Here is a 17,855-nt window from a genome sequence, read left to right on the forward strand (position 1 = left end):
AAAAATTAATAATGAATAGATTATTTATTACTCATTCGTCACGAATTTCGCAATTCGTATGTTTGTAGTAGTATGTGGGTATTGCAAAATTATTATTAATAATGGTACGTGCTTCTGATTTTTGATGTAAAAACTCCTTATGATATTAAATGAGGCTGACTTGTCACGCTCGCTTGAAGTCCGCTCGAGGTGATAGGGGAAGTGTTTTCGTTAACGTTGTATATGATATACGTAACTAGAAGCTTAATAAACGAATAAAAACAATTTTATCGATTATTCTATAGGCTTAAAACATGTTTTAACTAATGTAAATAACTCTATAGGTAAACTTCGACAAGCGTTTTATTAGTAATAAGGCGGATTCCTTAAATTAAAATAGCTGAATTTTAAAAAACAACATTGTCGAAAAATCGGCAATTTCTATTGGCTGGTACAATCCGTTACAAACATAAAAGTAAGTAAGTAAGTAAGATCTTTATTTGTTGACTAGGGTAATGGCATTATAGATACATTTTAGCTCTCCAAGTCGTGCCCGTTATTGAGCATACAAATATTTGACATATAGATATTATAATCAAATCTTAATAAATATCATAAAACAAAATTGATTACATCATGAAATAAAGATAAATTAAATAATTGCATCATAAAGTTAAAAATAAGGGCGACCATATCATTATTAAGAAAAATTATTATAAATGTCATAGTTAAATTCAAAATTATGTTCAAAATACGCAGTTACTAAATACTTATTTGTCAATGTTACTTCAAGGCTTCAAAGTCATTTTCCATTAAAAATTCACTGATCTTATAATAACATTTATGCGCTAAATATATTTTAAGTTTATGTTTAAATTCCCTTTTAGGCCAGTTTCTCACATGCTCTGGTAATTTATTATAAATTTGTTGTGCCATGCAGATTATACTTGAGTGTTTTAAAGTGGTGTTTGATTTCTCCAGACATAAGCGATTTTCAAAACGTAAATTTCTCGTTTGGCCTTCGGATCTCGTTTTGTAAAGGTGGGGGTTGTCTTTTACGAAGACAGCTACTTCTAGAATATATATAAAATAAAACATACCGACGAATTGAGAACCTCCTCCTTTTTTGATGTCGGTTAAAAAAAGAAAAACACGTGCTGACATGTTTTCATAAAACAGTTACCTACTCGTTGATTCCGGAATCGGCGAAGAACTAACCTGTCGTAGAGTCAGTATACAGTCGATGGCCTTATGTGCCTTGCGGCCTAATTAACTCTGCTGGGCCGAAAGCAATAATGTTTTATCGCTAACCATTACTTGACTATTGCTTTTGGAATGCATTTTGTATAATTGAGCAGATTTTATGGTTGAATTAGTATCTTTATGGGAGCAATCATTGTTATTACTTTTAATACGTAATACTGGAATATCTTAAGGTGTGAATTTACGTTGTCTCTCTGAGGATAAGAAGAGACTGCGGGCTGCAGTTTGTTGCAGGTTTTTTTTTGTATAAGAGCGGGCAAACGTGCTCACGTGATGGGAAATTGTGAGGCAACCACCTATGGATATTCGCAACAACAGGAGTCAAGTGATGTGTTGCCGGTCTTTACGTTAAAAGTATATTTATATAGCTTCAAGTTCCCTAAGTTGTATCGGTTTGGAAAACTGCAGCCGGTTATTGATTTTTTACCTTATGAATAATAAGAACAAAATAATAGTAGCCTATGACTTAAACAATAAAAATAAACAAGACACGAGTTTAAAACCATTAACAATGTCACGTAGTCACTTAGATACTACGAAAAAATAAAGATCATTTATACAGTGAATGTTGAGCAGAATTAGAGATAAACGTAGAAGAGGCTCACGTGGTGGAAGTGGTGAGGCAACCAGTCAATGGATCTCCGCAACATTGGATCAATAGATGTGTTCCCGAGTATGCTCTGAGGCTGACATCTATAGATAGTCAGTCTTGGCTCAAACTTTCCTGACTTGTCATAATTGTCTGGACTTTTCCACCAACCTTTTTATACAAGCTTAATTATCTTGGTGCTCATCGCCTCGCACTTCAACCAAATCGTTTAATAAACGTCCTGGCACATGAGTAAATAAAAAGGGTATATTTACTCATGTGGTCCTGGTACATATTTCACCACACACACAGTTGCGACTTGTCAATAAAAGTGATTTTTCTTGTGAAATGTATGGTTCCTCTCAAAATATACTAGCCTACTCACGATAATATATCAATTACATTTAACTATCTAAAGATAAACCCCATTATTCATAATGGTCCGCTAACTTAAAACAGCCGCTAAGGAGTGTTTTTTCTCATTCTGACTTAGGTCGTAGTAGAAGAAGACAGAGTGAGAATTAGCAATGCTTTAAGTTAGCAGACTATTATGAATAAGGGGGAAAGTAAGTTAATTACTTATGTGAGAACCTTTAACAGATGTACACAATATTCATAATGCTTTAGTAACAATACTATATAGTAGTAGTATGTTATAGTTATATACTTATTTTCACTAACTTTTAACTGATATTATATTGTGAACAAAAATTTTTAATATATTTTATAATATAACAATTTAAAGTTGGTTAAAGACTTTAAGTTACATCGTCCATAAATTTTGGTACAAATTAAATTTGTATATACATTGTAATATAATATGTACGCAGAAGTGAGTGATACCAATTAAAAATAACAAAACTACTTAGATTTAAAAATAATAAAAGATAAGAAATAAATAAGGGTTATTTTTAATATATTAATAATGACAAATAAAAATATCTAATTCAGTATTATTCTTCCTCAGATGTGATTCAGACCACACGGCAGAAATGCTCTTCACGCATTTACTAGCTCTAATAGAAAGACCAGAGAATCAAAAGAAATTCGCCGATATCGAAAGAAAACTCCAAATGAGGGGCGCGTTGCCTTCGAAAAAGCCTCCAGATTCATCCCTGGGGAGCGAGGTGTCTCGCGAATCCGACTCAGGATCTAACGAAGAGAGAAGCGTCGCCAACCTGTACGACAGTTTGGCCGCTGAGTTAAAACAGAAGTTGTCAACAGGTAAAAAGGGAATAGGTTAGTGAATATTTTGATTATTAAAGTTATTTCCTAAGTTAAATTATACGTCTAGAAACTACTGCTGTTAGACAACCGATAAAAAACAGGCCACGTTTAATATTTTAGTGTGTGATAAGCTGCGTCTTAAACTCGCGATTTGTATGACACTTTGTGTTAGTGTGAGATTTACTCTTTTTTTTTCGAGGTTTCACAGCTGTCATAGTCTTTAAACTAAGATTACTTAGGAGTATATTCCAAAACAGGATTGAGGATCGTGAAAAAAGTAATAGATACAATCTGATTTTGGCAAAGCTATCTAAAAAAGTTCATTGTAATTGTAATGTCTTTTATATAACAAATCTCATTAAATTTGCACTCTTCATTACGAATAATTAATACAAACAATATGATCCGATTATTTATTGACTGAATATTCACAATATTAAACATAAATAATTATTATCTACCGAAAATAAAGAAAACTCCGATCTTTTCGTGTCCTAAAAGTGTGATATATAAAAGAGATATCGCGTCCTCACATTGGCTATTATTTATCCACATAATAAACAAATATCACACGTGTATTTGCCCATACATTGTTTACGAGCGCCTCTATTTCTCTAGTAATATAAGTAATAAAGTATGTTTAATCAAAGAGTTAAAGGGCACATAGAATAAGACAATCCTGTAGAACACAGGCATTAATATAATGTAAACTTACATAAATTTGTCTTACTATCATCTTCACTAGAAATGGTTAAGTATTTGATGTAGAAAGCGAATATTATTTATTTAATACGTAAATAACATTAATTATTTAATCCTCTTTAAAATACATAATTTAATTCACATTTTAATTAACAGTGTTACAAAGTAATTTACAGTGTTTATAATGTTACATAAATATGTATATGATGCAATAATTACACAGCGAAATGTTAAAATAACAATTTTTAAAAGTATAGCAATAATATTATAATATATACGTTTTTGTAACAAATCTCGCATATTTTTAGCTATGTTCACAAATTCTTTAAAATCTTTAGGTAAATAGGAAAGACAAAGGACTTTTTTGATGGAAAAGGAGGACAAATGAGGGTACGGGTCACCTGGTGCTAAGTGATCACCGCCGCCCACTTTCTCTTGCAACACCAGAGGAATCACAGGAGCGTTTACGGCCTTTAAGGAAGGTGTTCGCGCTTTTTTTGAAGGTACCCATGTCGCATCGTCCCGGAATCACCGCACAAGGAAGTTCATTCCACAGCTTTGTAGTACGTGGAAGAAAGCTCCTTGAAAACCGTACTGTAAAGGACTTTATTTGACACTCCAATATATACAAATAGCCAGGCCATTTTATTTAGAATCTTGATTTTTTCAAAGTTTCAAGAGATCGTAGATTTTATATTTGATATTAATTTCAAATTGATTACCTCCCCGTGCCCGATATTAAAGGTTCATGACAGAAAGACTGACGAACATCCTATAAGATTCCCTTTTTTATTTTAAGAGGTACGAAACCTTAAACCTTAAGAATGGCATTCTTCTTTTCAGGCAAAAGTCCAATCCTACTTCCACCGAGAGACTATGACACAGTACACAGACAGAAGGGAAATCTCAGCAACATCGATACCAGGCGCTGCTTGAACCAGAACATTGTGGGCGTCAATGCCAGACGTAAGCTGGAGTCTTCTGGCGGTAGTTCTGGGATAGGAAGTGACCTGGCTCCATCACCTGAGAGGAATGATTACAGGCCACACGATAACCATAGTACTAGTGGTGAGTGAAAATGTTTATGATTTAAAAAAGCTTTGCTAAGACCAACACCACATTTCGTTTGTGTCACTCTTATGGTATGATTTCGGTTTTACCAATACTCGGCCGCGGTTGACTTTAGCTGATGTTTATAATATACTGTTAGCATTGCTAAGATCCAGTCACAGTTAACTTTGACTTATTCTTCCGGTGTCCGGTGTGCATCGCTTCAGCTAAACAAGTGCATAAATCAAAGAGGATGTAAATACTAAAAATTGAAATTTAGTTTAGTATGAAACGTGCAGTCATTTGACATAAGTTTTAAATAGTAGTAATTACAGGATGGCGATTGGCGACGAAGTATAATCCGGCTAAGTTTGAAAGCGAACAGTTGCTTAAAATGTAGTGGATTTCGGCTATCTCCGTTTTTTACAAGATTATAGCCGTCAACTTCCAATCTATCAATGCCTGCACGTTTCATACAATCGAGTGAATCGCTTTTTTCTTAGAGAGTTTAGCCAGGCTGACATAAACATACAAAATTTCATATCAAAATTTGAAATAATTTTAGTAATTATGAAATTTGTAGAAGTTCAATCATTAAAATAGTTATTTCGTACCTGTTTCTCTGTTTTTGTAATGAAGTAATGTCACAGCAGAACTGTCAAACTGTGCGTCAAAAATTTATAGAACATAACATAGAATTGTTCATACAAAAATAAAAATAAACGCAATAAAAATGATCCTACCTCTCAAGTTGGATCAAACTACAAGCAGTGTGCATAATTTGATTTGAATCATCGCGGACAAAAAACGTGACACGATATATAGAAGTATAGTTAAACCCCCTTATTCATAATGGTCCGCTAACTTTAAACAGCCGCTTAGGAGTATTTTTTCTCATTCTGACTTAGGTCAATAGAAGAAGACAGAGTGAGAATTAGCAATGCTTTAAGTTAGCCGACTATTATGAATAAGGGGGAAAAAGTCTAGATTTAATCTACCAAATACAGGATCTACATCTACAAACTAGTTTGTAAATTGCCTAAATGAGTTCAGTATACGAGTAATAAAACTGTTTTGTTAAGCGATTATTTATGCCACTAATAACTCTTTTAACATACATTTTTATGCATTTTTTTGTTTGTATATGTTATAGCGTATGTTATGACTTTCCTGTAAATATAATTACTAATGCTGAGTACTTGTATTATAATATTATTTATATCTCATTTAAAAGATACATATAATAGGTTTCCTGCCCGTTAAATTCTGAAAAAAAAATAGCTCGTCGGTGGTAATTGGCAAAAATTTGATGTATTAAAAGAGTTTTTAGTAACCTTTTTCCAATATATAAGAATAACGGACGCAAAAAGATAAAAAATCATAATTCATGAAACCATCTGTCCCAAAGAAATAAAACAAAATTTACAAATTTCAATGAAATATCGTCACGACTTGCCACAAGAAGTTTTAAACAAAAAAACTGTTGGAAGTTATTTTTATAAACCGATTATATTTGATGATGTAAGCGAACTTTGTTGAACAAAACATATCGTTTGTTTTTGCATTGTTGTGGTTTTCCATAGTTTTTGTTGATTTTTAAATTGTTTTTATGCAACATAATAAGAATTTTTAAATCGATTACACAGCCAACAGCTGATATCAAATAGATTTTTTTTTATTGAATTAGGCGTTTTTTTGCAAAAATCTATAGCAACTTCAATGTTGTTAACTGTTAAGTTATCTTAAGTGTGAATTCCGATAAGTTTTGTTAGACAACATGCAGAATTAGTTACCACCTACCCGGCACGGCATTAAGGTTTAGATCTATAGAACGTACTCACACTTAACTGATGTAAAACTTAGCTGAGTATAAGCTTAGCATAATCTTTGATTTTGTTTTTATAGTCATTTAAAATATGCTGATGCTGCTTAAATTATGGTGAGCCTAAGCAAAATCAGTCCAATGTAAAAGTCAATTTAGCGTTTTATCACACTCAGATAAGTTTTAAGTAAAGTCTGAGCAAAGTCTAAGTACGCTCTATAGATCTTAGCCTTATTTTGAGGTTAACCTTGGGGTGGGGGATGCGTTTAAACGTGTCCCCCACCGAAGAATCGTCTCCCGCTGAGCTCTCAACAGAAGTGACGGGTTAGTTGGTAATGTTATGTCTGGGACCATATCGACAGACTTCTACACGAGGCGTCTTCAAGAGCTGTTGGCTCCCCAAACCCTGGAACGAGATTCAATCAAATCTAAGAATTCTCTCGTTCGTAAAACTCACAATAAAGATATTATATCCATAAGATTTCAATCAAATAGATTACTTATATTTATACCCTTCAATTATGTAATGGTCAGTCAAAGGGTTAAGAAAGTTAAAAGTCAAAATTGAACTCGAATCGAAACGAAGCGACAAATGATATATAATAATTCTCCATCCACATCCCACACTCACTCTGATGAAGGACCTCTGAATGGTCCGAAACTAGTCGGTACCGACACCGACAAAACCGTAAAGCCGTATTAAAAAATAAGTTAATAATGACACACGAAAATTTTGAAATAAACATTTTGACTGTTGCTTCTCAATACAAAATGAAAAAAACAGAAAAATGTACAAAACAAATGTGATACGAAATTTAAAAGAATTGTTAAAAACCGTTTGTGTGGGAGAGGTTATTATAGCATAAACGATTTTCTTAATGACACCACGGACTGGGATTAAAGCGAACACCCTCAGGCTCTTTAATTATTAATGTTTATTGTACGGTATTACATTGTAATCCATATTTTATATAAAAAAAAAGCCTGCTGAGTTTCTTGCGCCCATTCTTCTCAGGTCTGAGGCAGTCTCTTTTGAATGGGTGGTAGATTTTGACGTTCAATAAGTGATTATAAATCCTATTTTGAATAAAAATATTTGAATTTGAATTTGAATTTGAATTTGAATTTGAATTTGAATTCAGGAGTTCGCGTCACCGAAATGCTTGTATATCTGTAGCTATACAGCTGATATATTGTGTAACATTAGTGATCTTATAAGTGAAATTGAATGGATTTAATGTTCAATGTGTTAATAATGTGCATTGTTGTAATAGTGTTTTTGTTTGATTAATATATTTTGAGTTTTAAAGCAGTTGAAATTGCAAATTTTAATACTAAAAGTTTTAAATTTTCACTTCTCTCTATATCCATTTTTTTTCAATTTACTAAGCAGCACAGTATGGCGTGTGGCCATGTTCTTTTAACCCCGTATCGTTTCTTTTGTTTTTTAATAATAAAAGTACAGTTTGTTACACGATGAGGGCATCAATAACTATTTGAGAATGTCTCAGTCTGTGCTCGCTAACGAATAGTTCAAGAACATTCCCTCGGCCGAAGGTGACTCGAGCGCTGAACATTACCACACACTATCTGAATCTATTGAGAACAACAATGATGACAGCTCGAATATAATTCTGTGTGTGTGAGTTCTGAGTGAATTAGATATTAGTTGACAAGCGTTCAAGGTCCCTATGTGTCAATTGATATTATGGAATGATGTTGAGAGGAAATTGATATACTATTGATTGAGATTGATTGAGATTGATTGAATATAACAACACTCTTACAAAAATTATTTAGCCCCAAGCTAAGGTTGTCTTTGAACAGGATGCCGGCTAGATTATGGGTACCACAACGGTCCCTTTTTGTGCCGTGAAGCAGTAATGTGTAAGTAGCTACTGTGTTTCGGTCTGAAGGGCGCCGTAGCTAGTGAAATTACTGGGCAAATAAGACTTGACATCTTTTGTCTCAAGCGCAATTGTAGTGTCTCTCAGAGTTTTTGGGTTTTTCAAGAATCATGAGCGGCACTGCATTGTAATGGATAGGGCGTAACAATTACCATCTGCTGAACGACCTGCTCGTCTCGTTCCTTATTGTCATAAAAAAAAACCTAGGCATTTGCAAGACAACGATATATTTAATACGACATACATATAGACATTCATGAATCGAAAACAATTATACATATTCATCAAATAAATGTTTGCAGCTAGCGGGATCCGAATCCTCTAGCTCAGTAGGCAGGGTCGCTGACCACTGGACTATATGGGTTGTCATGTACGCACATATTTCAATCAATCTTAATTCGTTAATTCGTTCAAATAAAAAATGACATTTATGATTTGTCACAATTCTATATTGTACAATTTGCCACTATTTCCAAAAAGTTGATGATGTTTAATGAGGAGAAGTGGCAATAAACTCACGGTCATTCTTTTAAATTAAAAAAACTTTAACATTTTAAAAATATTTTAAATAATCTATGTAATGTGATGTAACAAAATTGCTCCAACGTTTTGACTAACTTGATATAGTTGAACATAATCTAAAAACTTTTGAATGAAACCACAAAACAGTTTTCAAAAAACAGTAGAAGTAATGCATTAATATACAATTTACAAAAAAGTAACTAAAATAAAGATAAATTATTTATATTAAAAGGAATTTATTAAAAAAATATATTTTACTCATATATTAATGAGTATTTACACTGTAAATAGTTTGTTTAAGCTTTGTATGCAGGAGGAGTACAAAAAGCACTAGTGCGGAAAAGAAAATCTTTTCGCACACTTAACACAAATGGAAAAGTTCGATCAGATGTACCAAAATATAATTAATATAAGCTACAACATTTTCATATTGGTGGTAATAACTACTCGAGACTAAAATGGAGATAGTTACTATTTCGCTGTAAATTTGTTTACGTTTAGAATTAAAACGTAAACGTAACGAAACGTAACTTATGATTATTAATATTAATTTTTTTATTCGGTATTTTACTGAGATTAAAAAAAAGTTTTAATATAACATCAAGTTCAAAGTGACAAAAATATTAATTTATTTAATTTAACAACGTGCCATTTCCTGGCTCTTCATTACATAATCAGGCCATGATTTCGTGAATCATAAATGTGATATTATAAGTTGCACGAGGTCCTCAGTGGGGCCAGTAGGAAATAGGCATCAAGCTTTGAATGTATCAATAACTTTCAATTAGTATGTAGCTACAACATATGTGACTAATGAAGGCACGCCATCAATATAAATTAAACGATGTTCGTATTATAATATTAAAAAGACATTTAGTTTTAAAAAAATGATTTATTTAGAATACTTTTTGATGTCAGTTCACACACTACCACTGCTTCTGAAAGCAATGGTGCTGTGACAGAAAAGATACATTATCATAATCATTTGATAGATCATTTGAATAAAATATACAATTATTACAAAAGGTATTGCTATAAAATAATCATAATGTAGTCCCTGGCTGTCCGATCGCATAAATATCCAGCGGTGGAGTAATAGGATTTACGATAGAGATATCCTTTAATAAAACATTTAAATTTATTTATAGATAATGCCTGAACAGTGGCTGGGACTTTACAATAAAAGTGTATACATTTACCCTTAAAGCTATTATGTATCTTATGAAGCCTAATAGAATTAGTTACAAGCAATCCCTTTTTACTTGTGTTATAATAATGGAATTCATTATTACGGGAATTTACAATTTATAGACTGAAAGATTCGTTTTCAGCTAAAGAATCTGTTAAAAAGTCATGCCAAAATAATCTAACTCTTCTTTGCTAAATTCACTGTTATTCATTAGAATTTATTTCGTAACATTCATTTTCAACCGTACGATCATGGGTCAAATATTTACAGTCAACAATAGCTTTAACAATGCCAAATAGGCAATTAAGCATAGCTTTTAGCAAGATATCACACATAATTGAATGTAGTTAGTGTGGGAGAAGCAAGGCCGGTTCTTTCTGTGTCAATACATATTTTAGAAAATGAGTTAAAACTTGTTCTAAAGATGAGATTCGGTCCCGTTACACGTAAAAGTGTGACAATGGTTAAGCGCGCAAGGTGCCGCGCATATATTAAGTATTAATAAGTAGGCTTTTAGAGCAGAAAGAATGAGGAATTCGTCATAATTGGGCACAATGGCAGTGTTTCATGACACTTTGACATATTAAGTGTTTAAGTTCGTGACATGTGTCAGAATATTATTTTTAAGACATTTGTTATACATGGCGTACTTTCAAAGTCTATAACTATGATTCGAAAATTATATCTTTCGCATAGGCATCTTTCTAGTCGCGCCTCTTATTACGTAGTAATTTACATCCTCTTTGGTTCGATCGATCGATATTTTGCAGATTAGTTTTAAATTTTTAAGTTAATTTAAAAAGTTTAGTAGCAAGGAGTTTTCATAGAATAAAATCGGATAGATTTTATACGAGGAAAAACGAACGAGTCCGTATTAGCATTGAATTATTAAAATTATTTTATATGGTTGTTTATTATAATATTATTTAATTTTAATTAAATTAAAATTTAGCAGTTTAATTTTTTTTTTTAATATTTATTAAAATTTTTAATATTTAATTATTTTGACATCCAAATTTGTCAAAAACTGAATGGGCTGTATATGCGTACGATACGTAAATAAATTCAGTTGCAAAAACATTTTCTGAAAGTGTGTTCAAATAATCGTATTTATATCTTTGATTTGTATTTTTATATTTCCCACAACTGTATCGACAAACGTCTTTATAAATATCATGACAGCCTTTAAAATATTTTTAAGAGTGTCAAACAGGCTTTAAGAATAAGATGCTTAAATAAAAATAGCTTCATTGATTTTCTTTGTATTAAGGATTTGGAGGTAAGATCGATTCCAGTTCGTATTGTATTGAGGGTTTTGACTTTAACTTTTGCCCTTGTTGAACAGTGTTAAACTATTCATAGCTTAGATAATTTATACATCTAGATAATGTCTCTTGGTATTTGACAACGATTAAAACAGGCCATTTTTTTACTTTAGTGTGCGTGACAAGCTACTAAGACAAAACTAAGCGGAATTTCCACTTCAAAAAATCACAACATTTGGATAATTATGGATTTCCGCAAAATAACGCTTAATCCAGTAAATTTTCTATATCATTCTTGTTAAGGAGATATCTTTATGTCCTCATTACGGTTGTATCTTTATTTATGTACAAATAAATAACTTTCTTTCTTTATTTAATACTGGCTACCAGTTTATTATAAATTCGAATTGTATACATTCCTCAATGTATGCCAAATGATTTGTCAATTTCACTTTCTCGGCTACACGAAGTATTCACCTCACTCGAGCGTTTCCGTCACGGACACAAATGATCATATTTTAAATTCGACTTAATACCCGCAGTTAATTATGTTACACAGTTGATTAAATTGTCACAATTACGGCCATTGTTTAAACGATTAATTTAACAGAGGACTTCTATAACTAACATTGTAGTTGTTGAAGGTATACTTTGACAATGTGACAAGTCAATAAAGGTACCCAACTCATTTAATAAATGGAGCGCCGGTTTTCTCCTTTATAATCGGTTCCTGCGACAACTAACAACGGATCGGAATAATACTTATACCATATTATGCGTCGTTTTTGGAGAAGATTTTTAATGATATGTTGGTAATTACCACAGACTATTAAAAAAGAAGGTCTCCGTGTCACCTTACATAACAGTGAGGTACCAAGAGAACCAAAACAAGCCGGTAAACTTGTAAATGCATAGTCCACGCATTGGTGTAAGTACCAATACAAGCCGATCGGCCGCCATTATGAGATTTGCCATCGTCTATGACAGATCAGTTTGCGTCGCAATAAAATATTTTAAAAATGCCGTCGTTCGTTGTGAAAAAGTGTAAAAACAATACTATAAAAGTATTTGTGGATATATGATTATTTAAGTTAGAAAAAATTGTGTAACTGGTATACCCCGTAACCGCACACACACTAGCATAAAGGTGCTTCACTTGCTCATATCATGGCGCGGAGTCCTTTTTTTTTACTAGTCCGTGGTGATTACTTAATGACAGTGAATGACATTTCATAACATATGACTTCAATCGATGAGGGGGCGCGGGGTACTTAATTTATAATTAACGACAGATATCATTGGACTATCGGCCGTTTTCAGTAACGTATCCCTAGTTACGGATACATTTCTGTCACCGTTTAATGAAAAGATCTCATCTATCCATAGTTATGTTCAATTTAGTTATAGTTCAATCCTTTATATCGATAGGTTATTGAAATGGTAGTAAGCGTAAAAGGATAGATTTGTCGTACCTCTAGTAAGTTAAACTAAGGATAGATAGGTTATTGAAAACCGCTGTAAAACTATATAAATACTATAACTATATAAACGTTATCGAAAACGGCCGAAAGCAAACCAACGTTTGTTGGATCAGCTATTTATATTATATTTGAAGTGATTCCCTCATTACTTTAATTTTTAATGTTTGGTATTTTCGTACCAAATTTTAAAGAGCGACATCTCAAGTCAATTTCTTAAATGCTATTAGTAGACTGTCTGTTTCATGTGCCTTTTTAATGTCACCAAAACCAGCCAGTTACAAATAGTACTGCCAAGGAGATTTTATTACAAGTTTATATGTACTATAAGCAAGAAGACTTTTTCCCCAACAAAGACGGCAATTGTATAGTTGATCGGTATACATAAATGTTTCAATGTTTTACAGAGGAAGATTGGGCTGAAAGCACGGCGTACATGATGCATGAAGCGTTCGACGCTTCACCTCGTCGGGCACAGTCACCCCGTCGGGCACAGTCTCCCCGCCGAGCATCTCCCCGCCGTGCGTCTCCACCGCGCAGAGCCCTCTCACCCCGCAATTTCGATAGAACACCCCACTTCAACGATGACTTTACTGAACAGTACCGCGATCAATTAGCACCTTTCCGCGAAGCCACCTTCGAGCGCAGATACAGACACGAATCTCTCGAAAGGGCTAATAAAGAAAAAGCAGATAAATTCACTGATGAAACGCAACATTACAGGCGACGATACATTCCTGATACCAAGCCCTCCAATAAGAGTATGGACAGGGCAGAAGACCGTCGCTTTGGTAAGCTACAGCGTGGAGCTAGTGAGGGCAGCTTGAAACTGGCAGAAGCTTCGCCGAAAGAAAGATTTAACGTAGCTAAGGAGAAGTTCATGAATCTGGAAAGGGAGAGATTCAACAGAGAGCTCGAAGCCCACATGGCTTTGAGAAGGAGCATGTTAGAACGTAACAGTCGCTCCACTTCTTCCCCAGAGGAAGAAAGGAGAGATGAGCGTCAGGAACGTCACAGAGACAGCTCTCGTAAAGAGGACCGTTCACACAGAGATGTGGAAACGCACAGAGAGCCCGAACGACGTAAAGAAGACAGAGTGCGTGAGCATGGAATAAGTGAATTGGCTCACAGAGAGATTGAAAGGCTACCTCGTATTGGTAGGAAACGTGACGATTTGAAACGATTTGAGTATGGAACTGAAGAGTATCTGAACCGAGTGGAGCCTAAACCTTTGAGGGAAGATTATGACAGATACCGCGAACGCCGCGACAGACGTGACTTGGACCGTCACGTTGAAGATGAAGATGCCATTGAACCTGTTGTTGAGGAAAGAAGAAAAGATTGGACGGATAGACAGAGAGCATTCAGCCGTTCACGGCTTTTAGATGATCAAAGACAGTCGTACGCGGAAGGAGATAGGGACAGATTCTACGAAAGAGATTTCCGAGATTTCCGCGACCTGGCTGATAGACCACAGAGCAAATTTCGACACAGTTATGCTGAGCCAATACCCCGCGGCCGACTCGGAACCGTAAGACCTTACTAAATGCCATAATAGATAGTCTGATTGAATGATTAACACATTATTATATCAACGAAATATATTATATTATATAAATACAAACTCTCGACACTAAATTCCATTGATTGTAAACTACAAACTTGGTTTTTAGTAAAATATTGTTTTATTTGTTGAAATTTATAAGAATATAAAATAAAATTTATATTGTGAACAAAAGCGTTATGTACTTGCTGTAAAAATAATTGTTATAACTAGTCTGTTAATGGTACCATTATATAAAATTAGACTCTACTACAGAGTGTGAAAGCTCAAAATACTCAAACGGTCACACATGCAATGTTATTTATTATATCTGTAAATAGTTAAATTATATAAACACATAAAATAACAATCTATAATAAAAAGGACCTCCGTTATATTCTTAAATATATAATGGTATTAATAATATCAATATATTATTTTTATGAAAACTATATTAAAATAAAAATGACTATAAGCAAATATATGTTTATATTGAGCAATTGTTTAAATCTTCTTAAAAATAATAAAAAATAAAGCATTTCTAAGCAAACTAGTATATTTTGATATGCCAGTTTTGTTCTGCTATATAAGTATAACGCTAAGAAGTAGGTATTATATTATGGTCTTTAAAGGAAATGTTTTATATACTTGATCGTCAAAGATTGTCCTGAAATCAGCAATCGACCTGAAGCAACTGATATAAATATATGTCGGTTGGAAATAAGACTTATCAAGTGAGAAAGGTATAAACTATAGTGATTTTGTTTCCAAAAACTGCACGCGATTAAATAATATATAATATTTTTCTATATACATTCTGTGTGTATAATAATAGGTACCTGCATAATGTACACTAGTTCGTACATCACTGATTTTCTCATAACATTAGTTAACGATATATTTATAGTCGAATATTATATTAGATATCATTTAAATTTGACCTCTTTGTGTAGTTGTGACGATTACAATGCAATACTGCTAGTTCGTTTATAAATGCTTTCAAATAAGATACGTTTTGTTAAACTTATTTCATTATTTGTTACTCGCAATTATATCTAAATGACTTCAAAAATTATTAACGCAGTAAATTGCTAGACAAGGCAATAACGTTCTATACATATTATATGGACATGTCATTCGCAGTATGATAGCAAAACGGCAAAACTGTGTTTAAACACAATGTTAGCACACTGTTCACCTTATTTGTGTGTCAACTGTCACTGTCCGCATCGAACTTAAACTAAATAAATGTTTTACATTGCTGCTTATTGACGAAGAATACTTTAAACAATTGGAGTAAATGCGGCAATGTATAGATATCTGCAGTCGACGCTTAGCATGGGGCAATTTGTGGTATGTTTGATATTTCGGAGTTGTGTTTAATACGAGCATGTATAGAATGTCAATGAGACAAGGCATAAAACAAAGCCAGTGACAATTAATTACCCTTGTTGTATATTACAGACGACTTTTACAATAAATTTGATTAATAAAATAAAGCGTTTTTCATTTATGGCCTTATATATCAAATATATTTACTTTGCCATCCATTTAATGAGCTAATTTTGTCATATAGCTGATAATAGTAACAATATTTTAATACAAAATTTATATTTGACATTATAGTATATCCTTAGATTAAGGATTGGTTTCCCCTACGCTCCAACTAGATACCGCAGGTTTAGTCGCAATGTGGGCGTACTCGATCCGGTCTCGAACAATGTGTGACGTTGACGTGCGACATGTTCTGTTAAACTTTGTTTATTAACCGACTTCAAAAAAGGAGGAGTTTATTGGATCTGGTGCTTCCCGAGTGGTTCCATCGTAATTTGGTCCAGATCTGACAATTGAATCCATGAGAAAACCATTAATGTCTTAAATTTTACAATACATACGTAAAAAAAGCGCGCGCGAGAGTTTGGTTAGGTTCTGATTCCGGAATCCATGACAAAGTAATGGAACACTGTCTGTTATCAAATTGCAAAGTACTTACGTTCATTGCTGTATTGAAAAATTTTGTATATCTACACATATTTAGACAAATTGTCAGTTTGTGTACTTCAAATTCACTAAAAATCATAAATAAAAATTTAACAAAAAAACAACCGCCTTCAAAATCACTATTCCAAAACAATAGATATTATGTGCACTAAAAAGTATAAAAATAATTGCGTAACTAGAATTTTTGGAGTCGGTGTCATCCAAGATAGATTTGTTACTACATACATAGTTATAGGTGAGATGTGCTTGAGTCGTGAGGAGGCGAGAGCGGGTTGCGGCGGAAGGACACCGATTCCAAAAATAACAATAATCGTAACTAGAATTAGATTAATTAATTAGATTGTATAAAAATACGCAATTATTTTTATACTTTTTAGTGCATTGTTTTGGAATCGTGTTTTTGAAGGCGCTTGTTTTTTTGTTAAAAATTTTAATTGAAACTAAATGCCGGGCTGCGTACTAAAACTTTGTAAAATAATACTACAACAAATAAGAAAGACACTGGGATCACATATTATCAGTAAGTTTTTTATTAATTTGAATACCACGGATAATTAAACGAAGTATGTTACAAAATTTAAAGGATACCATTGAGTGTCAAGATGCCACGCACACAGGCATCTTTACAAATAGCCAATACATACTACAGTATAAAGTTGCCGTAATAAATATCTTATATTCTTAGGTAGTATGGTATCTGGTTGGAGCGCAGCAGAGAATAATCCTTAATGTAAGAGTATATATTCATCTATTATTCTATAGACATCGCAATGTTGGTCCTGTTTGTCTCCAAAAAGGTCCATACTGCAACACACAAAAAGCGGACATTCTCGCGTCCTCCTCCATTAAACTTAAGACATTTGTATAAACATGTGAACAATAGTCTGTTTGTACATGTGAACAATAATCTGTTACTTATAAAAAATGTGATATTGCTAAACAAGAGACAAGTACTAAATACAGTAATCTCCCTATCGCGTTTTCACTACCACATACATATTACTGCACTGTGAAATTTATAATGATTTGTAGAGTTCATAATTATCTTCGTATACCTTTGCACGTGTGTCAATTGCATTATTACAAAATTAGATTATTTTATTAGATTTGTATATAAAAAACTTAGTAAAATAGTAAAACTAGGCAAACAATTGGAAATTCTTGTTTCGAATTATGATTAATTAATATTATTTCTCTTTATTATAATTTTATCTTATTTTTTACGTTTATAAAAAAACAATATTATTATTATTACGAATTAGGAGGTCGTAAGAACGCGTTATAGGGAACATACCTATAATATGTTTTCCTATAACGC

General features: G+C 33.0%; 1 protein-coding gene across 2 annotated transcripts in view; it reads left to right on the forward strand.

Moving 5' to 3' along the window:
* LOC126974027 (uncharacterized) overlaps positions 1-16,035 on the forward strand; it is a 104,068-nt gene extending 88,033 nt beyond the window's left edge. Inside the window, exons 5-7 of one of the 2 annotated variants that reach the window (XM_050821395.1) lie at positions 2,799-3,070; positions 4,604-4,828; positions 13,401-16,035. In XM_050821395.1, coding sequence (XP_050677352.1) covers positions 2,799-3,070; positions 4,604-4,828; positions 13,401-14,539 — 1,636 coding nt within the window. In that variant the 3' untranslated portion in view covers positions 14,540-16,035. The remainder of the gene's footprint in view (positions 1-2,798; positions 3,071-4,603; positions 4,829-13,400) is intronic. The other variant, XM_050821396.1, reaches the window with a different exon arrangement.
* Positions 16,036-17,855: the final 1,820 nt, after the last annotated feature.

Source organism: Leptidea sinapis, chromosome 31 (assembly GCF_905404315.1).
Source record: "Leptidea sinapis chromosome 31, ilLepSina1.1, whole genome shotgun sequence".
In the NCBI taxonomy this organism is placed as follows: domain Eukaryota; kingdom Metazoa; phylum Arthropoda; class Insecta; order Lepidoptera; family Pieridae; genus Leptidea; species Leptidea sinapis.